The 10,399-nt window shown below is 42.5% G+C and overlaps 1 protein-coding gene across 1 annotated transcript; it reads right to left on the bottom strand.

The window, feature by feature from the left end:
- Positions 1–1,322: 1,322 nt before the first annotated feature.
- LOC147625958 (uncharacterized protein ycf45-like) lies at positions 1,323–6,800 on the bottom strand. The gene is made up of 10 exons (XM_086817501.1): positions 5,985–6,800; positions 5,096–5,158; positions 4,386–4,463; positions 3,978–4,198; positions 3,793–3,865; positions 3,346–3,630; positions 3,009–3,152; positions 2,803–2,853; positions 2,516–2,699; positions 1,323–1,810 (listed from the first exon to the last, which is right to left on the bottom strand). Exons 1-10 carry the CDS (start codon positions 6,312–6,314, stop codon positions 1,641–1,643), a joined length of 1,599 nt encoding a protein of 532 aa, XP_086673627.1. The 5' UTR covers positions 6,315–6,800; the 3' UTR covers positions 1,323–1,640.
- Between the last annotated feature and the right edge of the window lie 3,599 nt (positions 6,801–10,399).

Raw genomic sequence — 10,399 nt, 5'->3', positions numbered from 1 at the left:
AGAGAAAGATTGGGTTTCAGCCAAGGCCAATAAGGTGTGGGGATTGCAGAAGTCTAAATCATGGTAGCAGAAAACTCTTATGCGTGGTTGGCAGTCTAAACTCCCTTACCAAGGTAAGGTTTTCATTTGGAGGATGTTGGTGGGAGGGTTGCCTACACGGGATCAGCTCAACCGTCGTAAAATTACATTGGCCTCTTGCTTCTTCTGCACGACATGCAGTGAAACAGTTATGCATCTGTTCATGAGTTGTCCAGTGGCCCGTCAGATTTGGTCTTTTGTCTCTCGCGTTTGGGAGGCAATAGAGAGGTCTACTGTTTCGGCTCATCAGTGGATATTTGGGATTTGTCCTCAAGTCATTACTTCGGACAGTCACCTTGTGATATTCCATTTCCTTAGATAGACAAGACTTTGGCATATTTGGACTACACGGAATGGGTTCATCTTTGATTCCTTGTCTGGAATACATGGGCACATTCTACGTATCCGCGGTTTGCTGCTTTGGCAGTTTTCTTCTCCTCTCAGCTCAGCTACTGGATGCAGATGTTATTTCATTATGGTCTACGGCGGCTCGGCTGGCTCATCTTTGATGCTTTTATCTGGGATGCTTATTTGGCTAGGAGGCTTTCTTATTAGTGTACAAGTTTGCATGGTCATAATCCTTTAGAGGATCTTTTGTGGGGGGTTTTTTGGGGCCATAATTTCTATGTGAGCCATGTGGCTGATGTACATTTTTACATATAATATAAAACACCATTTCACGAAAAAAAAAAAAAAAGAGAGACTTCATACTAAATGACCACCTCAACACAAACACCCCTGGACTCGTGAGCAAAACCCCCTTCTTGAGCAGCCCACCCCATGCATTACTTGATTTTATCTTTACGTAGTTAAAATTCATCGACCATCGACCATGACTACTACTAAGGTTATGCAATATTCAAAAGAATTCTAATAACGAATTAATAACATGCCACCACAGCCTCCCTACACATGCTCTCCTGCGCCCACACACTAGCTGTGGATGATTGTTCTTAAACCAGCAACACAACCCCCATGCAGATGAAGAACACAAGTTCAACCAGAGGTATGCACTATGAAATCTTCAGTAAACAAGATGACAGGAAAATCGATGCAGTGCATCACATTTATGGTAGGTAATCATCCTCAGCCATTGCTATACTCCTTTTGCCTCACCAATGTGCAAAAGGGTGTAGCAGGAACAGTGTCTGGCATTCCCACCCCGGAACACGACCATGATGGATGGCCCCGATTTGCTGTGTGGTGTGGAGCGCCTGCCTCTGGCAACGACGGGACGTAAATACTGTGCCCATGAATGTACCTGTCTTTCATTCAAGATGAAGCATCTTACATTGAAGGCTGAAAATTGAAACAATGTTACAATTAAGGATGCAGACTACAACGCCTTCGTCATCCAAATAATTTACAAGTTAAAACTCAGAAATAGATGACTGTTGTCATCATTGTTCCTGAACAAATTGAAGAAATGTGGCAGCAATGGCTGAACTAAATAATCAATATACATAAACGTCGCCATCCACACTGTACAAGATGGCTCCAGTATCGCAGACATAAACTGGGGTTAGTTGCTTGCTTGTAAGGCATGTCGACTGATTTGCTTATCATACATTGCGTGGCCTGATTCCACCACGCGGTCCACGTTTTGACCCTCTCTTGCCTGACAATCCTGAACTGCCAAGCCCATACTCTTCATCGTAATCCTCCCATGCCATCCGCTTGCCAACATAGCTCACAGCTCGCTCAGCAATGGCATCTTTGTCTTGAATATAGCCTATGGCATTTCAACAGACAAACCATAATGTACAAATTAAGCCAAACCTGCCTAATTGCACCACCTCTATGTGGTATCTCGCCATGTGCATGAAGCACAGAAAAACCATGGTTCCAGAGCACAGGCCCAAGCATTTCAGACCAGCTCAAGTCTTGACTGCTAGGCAGCCTAGAAGTTAGACTTGGCCATGGTCCCAAAGCACAAGCCCCATGCATTTTAGCTCAAGTTTAACCGCTAGGCACCCTAGCCTACCCAGAATCTCTTATATTCTCTAAAAATCTGGTCAAATCAAAACAATGGAAGGGGGCACCTACCGAAAATCTCTTACTTAAAGGTGCTGATGAATGTCAGCCAGGAAGGAGTGGAGAGTGAGGAACTGGGAAGGGGGCTATTTAGAGGCCTCCCCCCCTTCTCCCTCAAGAAAGAAAAGAAAGAAAGCTATATTAAACGTCTTCAAAAGACCCAATGGATCTATAAGACCAAAGTGGTAAAATAGTTCTATGTGATACCCGGCCATGGAAAAGACTAACAAAACTGAAAAGAAAAAACTCATACAAAAGAGAGAGAGTCTTCGTAAGCCAAGTAATACTTTGAGTTCTCATCAGCACCCAAGCATAAGTTTTTTGTATTTTTGTACTTGACAAAGACCCTATGGTTGAATGTAGAAAAACACATATTAAGGTTGAGCAAGTGCAATGTGCATACCTAATTTGGATACCCAAGCATAATTGTCTTGAGATTCTTCAGCAGATATTTTTAATCCACCCATCATGGACAAGACAGCTGTCCCAAAACTGCCTTCGTAATCAGCATCTATTTTACCGGTTAGATGACTGTCATACATCTTCCTTTCAACCATCACTCTGAAGTTCTCGTCTCTTGTTCGAACCTACGCATACATACATACAAAAGCACATACCTAGTTTTAAAAATGGCATCAGGAGTTCTCGTATGACATCGCAAAATGTCACAAGGCACTAAATGAACCTCACCTCGACAATAGGTCTTCGGCCATGGAGCAGAGAGTCCACACTTCGATCAGTCTGAATTTGAAATTACATATTAAAAAAAGTTGGACAAAAGGTCTTTTAAGTTCCCTTTTCACAAATAGATACAGGTTTACAACTGAAGTAAAAAGGGGAAAAATCATTACAGAACATTCAAAAACACCGATCAAAAGAGAAGTTCACATCCACACCTGGTGTGCAACCCAGTGGCTTCGTTCTCTCATTTCAATGAGAAGAGGGAAGGTGGAAGGAGCCTTGCGCTCCAACACACTCTTTTGGGTACCTCTTGACCGAGCCTCTTCATCTCCTAAGGTTACAGTTTGCACCCCACCCACCTGAATCATCAACCCAAAGAGAGTTCTCACAACCAAAACAACTTACAGTAGTTACTCATGCCTCAAAATGGCAAGGTACTCTTGCAATCCCGAGCCGAATTAGTAAAAACTAGACCCATGGCTTTGTCAAACACCACAAATGTGCACAGTTAAACAGAACTGGCATGATAAGAGTCAGGAAGAGAGAGTGCACCAAATCACAAAGCGTAGGATTCTTGATGATATTTTCAAGCATTTGACCATGGGCAGTACCAACCAGCATAACACCTCTCTCTGCAATAGTTCTGCATGCCAAAGCCTCTGCCTCTGTTCCGACTTCATCAACAATGACAACCTCGGGCATGTGGTTCTCTACAGCTTCAACCATAACCTTGTGCTGCATTGAAGGATCCGGAACTTGCATCCTTCGTGCCCCTCCAATAGCAGGGTGTGGAACATCCCCATCTCCACCAATCTCATTGCTGGTATCAACTATCACCTGCATAATGCAAGCATGTGTCAAAAAGCTAAAACACGTCTACACCCCCTTCCCACCCTCGTCCCTCGTCCCCCGCACCCCCCCCCCCACACCACCAAGTCCCTCCCCATCTTCAAGAAAAAACACTTTTTCTAGTATTCGCAGTGAATGTGATAATTATACCACTCTCTTCTGAAGCTCATCTGCTAAAACTCGAGCTATTTCCCGTATGACGGTCGTCTTCCCCACACCTGGCCTATATTTTCAAACACCAACTGCTTTACAGCTCAGACACCGGAAATCATAATACCAAGAACAGAAAAGTTCAAGCATGCAGCAAGTACCACAGCTGCACTAGGGACGGATACCTTCCGAGAAACAGGATGCTCTGACCAAGATGGAGGAGATTGCGTGCCATATCAACATGCCCAGTCACAGCCCGACCGACTCTACATGTCAAACCAACAATGCCCCCCTTTCTGCTGCGAATAGCTGAGATTCTGTGAAGTGTACCCTCGATGCCAGCACGATTATCCCCTCCAAATTCTCCAACTGCTACCTGTGCAGTATCAAGATCTTCCCTGGTGATCTGGTTAGAAAAACAACCACATCAAAGACATAATGTAAGCGGAAAAAATTAGACTATCTTTGAATGAGTTGCCATCACAAACCCAAGTTACAAGCACCTCAAGCAAGTTGTCCCTACTGTATAAGACAGTCAATTTAATGCACTTTACACCGAACAACTATTCATGCACATAAAAGTAAATGAAAACCTCTTCACATCTTAGAAACTCTCCTGCACCATCACCAAGAAAGCGTGCTTCAGGCCGCCTGCCCAGATCTAGAACCACCTGCAATGCGCACACAGACAAATCTCAAACAAACAAAAAAAAAAACCACAAACTAATTCATTATAATAATAAGTGAGATTGTCGATCAGCATTTGCCTGCTCTTTCCACCATTTATCCCCTGCTAAACTCCTGTATATTCATGGCCTTTTGCAGTTTGGATGTTCATTGATGTAAACAATCTACTTACATGAGCTCAACTTAGCTCCAAGTTCAACCACTATGCAGCTGCACTTACACAGCTCTGCCCCCCTCCCACGATGGAAAACAAAAAATAAAAGATCAACAGGCAATCCTGTGATCCAAGTGCAAGTTGTGTTAGCTAGAAAAGTTGTGCACCCATGGAAGAGCTACAGGTCCAGTTCCCAGCTGTTCCGTTCCTTGCAACTTTTCTAAAAAGTCATACGGTGGGTCCCTCAAATTTGGATTCCTGAAGTTTTTTTTTTTTTAAATCAAGGACTCTGGAATTAACTACTCCATTATGTCTGCCAGTGGGAAAACAAACAGTAAACGAAGAGCATAATAATAGCTGAGTTCTATGGACAAGAATAAGAAACATGAACACACTGGACTGAATCTCCCAGCATTGCATGGTCTAGCACTGCAACTAACAAGGTTACAGAGAACAGCATACCTCAAGCAGGTCTGACCTTCGAGGGTGCTTTAGCAACTTGTCTCTAACATCCTCTGGCAAAACCTAAAAACAAAAATGATCGAGCTTAATGATTTTGAAAACTCAACCAAGGGATGATGCATGTAGAGGACAAAAGATCTCAGCAAACACAACGTAAAACATCTCTCTTTTGTTCAAACAAGGAGGTGTGTAAAACATCTCTCTTTTATCTCAGGCTGGGTTCAAATGATCCCGGGTGAAAACATTTGTCTGCATGCTCTACGATGGATGTGAGCGAACAGTAAAGAAAAGAGCAAACTATGTTGCAGAATGCAGTTTTTGAACCCAGGTCTGCAGGATGTGAGGCCAACACTCCAAATCCATTTATTGAAATAGATAGCTGGCAGCTTTTTTAAAAGTGAAGGCCACTGTACAGTTATGAAATCCTCCACAAATATCCAGTCTTGAACAGCCGGAAGGTTGTGAGCCCGGCCTCAGCATATACACCTTTCTAATGGAGAATAGGAAAGGCACATTTTGACAGACTAGCCTGTTAAAGAACTGTCTAATGTTAATCTTTTCTTCTTTTAAAAAGAGTGTGCATATTATCAAAATGATAGACAAAAAGGCACATTTTGACAGACTAGCCTGTCTAATGTTAATCTTTTCTTCTTTTAAAAAGAGTGTGCACCAGCAGAGCTGAACGCTTCACCAAATTCTCAAGTGTATTCGGGGTGATTAAGTAAATTAGGGATGATTAATCAAATGCATAAGACGTTTTGAACTAGTGTAACAAAGTTTAACATATGAATCAAATGACGTAAAACAAGAACTAAAGGACAATTAGATGAACCAATACTCGAACTACCGTACCCATCATGATCAAACATCATCAGAAAATGGGATTCACCTGCAAGAGGGCGTCGAGATCGTCACAGACAACTATGGCTCCATCCTGCGTGACGCACTGCTCGGATTCTTCTTCTGGGCCGACCGAGTCTCCATCACCAGCACTCGATCTTGCAGCAGGAGACCCGATCCTAGGAGAAGTACGCTCCGCATAGGAGTTCCGCAGAGAAAAAGGCCGTCCTGCTCTGCTCGTCTTCAGAAGAGAGAGGGGCTGCGAGGAAGCGAAAGGAGTTCGCAGTGCGAGAAAAGCGCGATTGGGCAAGAAAATAGCAAACTCGGTGCAGCACCGCGACGCAGAAGTCTCCAAAGGCAGAGCTCTGTGAGCACGCATTCTGCAAGATGAGACGATGTTCGAGTTAACAGACAAACAGGCGGGCGATGGCTTGCGGACTGGCAGCAGGCGAACTTCGACTAGGGCAATTGTGAAAGCAAAGACGGCATTAGGGGTTGAAAAGGGGAAGGCGAGCTCTGCAATGCTCTACAGAGAGGGGCAATGGTTCTTCTACAGCAGGCGAAATTAGGGTTTGCAAAGACGGGAGAGCTTGGCTATGGCGATGGTGGGAGGTAGTGGTTTGCCTGTGAATCAATCTCGGATGAGGGCAATGGCTAATTGCAAGACACAGCGCTGTCTCTCTCCCTCCCTTTTCTGTATGCGTGTGTCTCTGTGTGTTTGTATGTGTGTGGATTTCTGCAAGAGAAGGAGGGCACGGCAACTCAAAGAAGCCGCAAGTGCGGAGGCGGCACAAGAAGCCTCGTTAGAATATACCATCGTGCTCGATAATAACCTCTCTCTTTTCAACGAATCAAAGCAAGGATAATTCATCGGATTGTGAATGTAAGTTTTATAACTTAAATATACAAAAAATACTTTCCTTAAATAATAGGCCTCCAAAATCTATTTGGAATGCCTATTAATTAATTAATTCAAGCGATCCCAAGAAAATTTGTCAAAAGGTTTTTGTTGGCTTCCATCCGGGAAAAAAAAATCTCGAAATGTTTTCTTGGCTTCATGCAGTTTTTTCCCGCTTTTTTAAAAGCGTGGACAGAATTGCTTTTCTGGTGCTCGTGCGCTTTTCTGGTGCTTGCCTACACCCTCTCTCTTTTTCTCTGTGTCGTGTCTCTCGTTTGCCCTTGTGAGCCGCTCTATCTCTCGTCTGTCGTGTGAGCCGCCTCTCTTGGCAGAACTTGACTCTCTTTGGGTTGCTAACATATTAGCCATGTCCGTCTCTATCATACACAAGCTAGTTAGTGGTGGTGGAGGAGGAAAAGGGGTTCTCTGGTTGGGGGTGGTGCATGCGAGTGGCTCAGGATCGAGGGCTGTGGGAACTTACACAGTGGCGACGCTAAGGCTGAGAGGTTTCCTGTGTAGAACCTCAGTTTCCCATTAATTAATGCCACAAATGAGTGAATAGAATAGTTATGCGAAACAAATGGTGGTTTAAATAACGGCTATGAAATCCTTTAGGAGTTTCTTTAATTTAAGTTTGTGAAAACGCATTTTAAATTGCTACTCCCCCCTTCAGATTTTGGATCTCCTGAGTCCTTAGGGTAGCCTCTCTCTCTCTCTCTCTCTAAAAAGGCTCAATTTTTTGCCCCATTTAAAACAAAACAAAAAACCTTTCTTTTTACCAATTCCTCTCTCTCTCTCTCTCTCTCTCTCTCTCTCTCTCTAAATGTATGTATGTATATATATACAATGGTTGGTGTGTGTGTATAAATTAGCATACACACACATATATATATGTATATATATACACATATATATATATATGTATATATATGTACATATATATATGTATATATATATACATATATATATATGTATATATACATATATATATATATGTATATATATATGTACATATACATATATATGTATATGTACATATATATATATGTATATATATATGTACATATACATATATATGTATATGTACATATATATATATATGTATATGTACATATATATATATATGTATATGTACATATATATACATATATATATATGTGTGTATATATATACATATATATATATATATGTGTATGCTAATTTATACACACACACCAACCATTGTATAGGCTTTCTCTCTCTCTCTCTCTCTCTCTCACATTATGCTTTCCGATGAGGCTCTCTCTCTCTCTCTCTCATTATGCTTTCCAATAAGGCTCCCGAGCGCATCGACTTATGTATTCATGTATGTTCGACATGTGTCTCATGGACCCGTTATGGTCCTTCGAAGACAATAATAAATTTCATTTCATTTCATTTCTCTCTCTCTCTAAATAGTAATAGTGATTAATGTGCGAATAGGTGGTTATATAAACTCTCTATAAACTAGTACTCTAGTGTGTGTAAGATTACGTTCAAATGATGTGGCTCTAGTGTGTGTGAACAGACGCTACTGTGTGGGTTCCTTTGTGTGTAAGAATAACCTCTTAGAACGATCTTATGCAAGCAATGATGTGTAAAGGTGACACCTCTTAGGGACACTTGGCTTTATGCCTTAACATCTGGCATGTGTGGTGGAAGCATATGCACACACCTTGTAAAGGGCGACCTCTCCTATAAAAAGGACCAAAATTTCATAATACAATTATGCTTTTCACAACTCACTTTTGTAGCCCCCTTATTAATCCTCTGTCAATGTGCTAATTATCTTATTGGTTAACATCACTGTCTCTATCCACTCAATCGTACTCCTTTCCCTCACTCCCAACTAGGACTAGCTCTTGTCCACTCTCAACAAGGGACCAACACTAATATCAAAGCTATAGAGCCAACCTTCTCGCAATCACTATTACTCCTACTGTCTCAGAGCTAGTCGTCGCCACACAAAGCGCATCTCCGCGAGCTTACACAACAACCGTTAGTTCATAGCCCTTGAAAAGATGTAGGGGAGAAGAGAGCTTGAGCTCTTGCAAGCACACACACACTCATACAAACCCTAGAAGAGAACACACAAGGTGAGAGGCTGAAAATTCTTCTTCTTCTTCAAGGAACAAAAGAGGTCTACAAAGAAGATAAAGTGACTAACACACATAATAGAGTTTATACAAGCGGTCCATAATGTGAACATGCTAGAGTGGGTAGGTGTGGACTAGTCGGTGTAGTCCAGTTGTAGAATCTCTGGCGAAGATATGTCGGTGCCAGCTACCAAACCCGCCAGTGATGTAAATGTCAAACAGTCATGCAGGCACCTCGTGAGTGTCAGCTCATGTTGAGCTTGACATCTCAACATCCCCTCTCAAGCTCAACTTCAGCTCATGAACTCTAAGCATATCTCGAAATTTGCGGAGCTTCTCAGCTCCCAAGGCCTTTGTGAAGATGTGGGCGACCTGATCCTGTGTGCTGACGTAGGCAAAGTTGATGTCAGTGACCTGATCTTGTGTGTTGACGTAGGCCAAGTCGATGTCGCCTGGCAAGACTCTCCCTGATAAAGTGGCAATGTACCTCAATGTGTTTCGTCCTCGCATGGAAAACTGGGTTCCTAACCAACTGTATACTGCTAAGATTGTCACAATATATGGCAACCTTTCTCTCCACATTCAACCCCAAATCAGCAAGTGTAACCAATCTACCTCACACTGCCACCACAGCTCCTTTGTACACTGCCTCTGTACTCGACAAGGCAACTGTGGGTTGCTTCTTACTGCTCCATGTCACAGTAGCACTCCCCAATGAAAACATAAATCCACTGGTAGATCTCATGTCTGAGATGCTACCTGTCTAATCTGCATCTGTGTACCCATATAGCTCCAATGGTATACCTGCTACATAAAACAATGCATAATCAACAGTGGCCCTCAAATACCGAAGTGTGCGTTGCACACTATCAAGATGTGGTTTACGTGGAACCTGAATAAACTGGCTCTTTAAGCCAACAGTGTAACTCAAATATGGCATGATCGTCGTGACATAGAACAAACTCCCCACAATCTTCCTGTACATAGTGGGATCCTCCAACACATAACCTGCATCTGTACTAAGCTCACCATTTTGATCTAATGGCACCGAGATTGACTTATAATTAGTCATCCCATACTTGGACAACATGTCCAATACATACTCTCTCTATGACAGCCAAATACCATCAGGTGTGCGAATGACCTCAATTCCCAAAAAGTAGCACAGACCTCCCAAATCCTTCATCTGAAACTTCCTTTTGAGAAGACTTTTCACATAATCTCATCATCCAAGTTGTCACCCCCAACAATAAGATCATCTACATAGATGGTGATGATCACAATACCCTTATCACTCCTGCGCACATAGAAAGAATGATCTGCACCTGCCATATGAAAACGAATAGTGACAAGATACTCAACAATCTTGCCATGCCATGCTCGTGGAGCTTGCTTCAGCCCATACAAAGCCTTATGAAGTTTACATACATATTTCGGGTGACCTGTATCCTC

Source organism: Cibotium barometz, chromosome 23 (assembly GCF_041138505.1).
Source record: "Cibotium barometz isolate CiBa-2024 chromosome 23, ASM4113850v1, whole genome shotgun sequence".
NCBI lineage: Eukaryota > Viridiplantae > Streptophyta > Polypodiopsida > Cyatheales > Cibotiaceae > Cibotium > Cibotium barometz.
The sequence above is the reverse complement of the archived record's forward strand: the minus strand, read 5'-3'. Positions and strand labels throughout refer to the sequence as shown.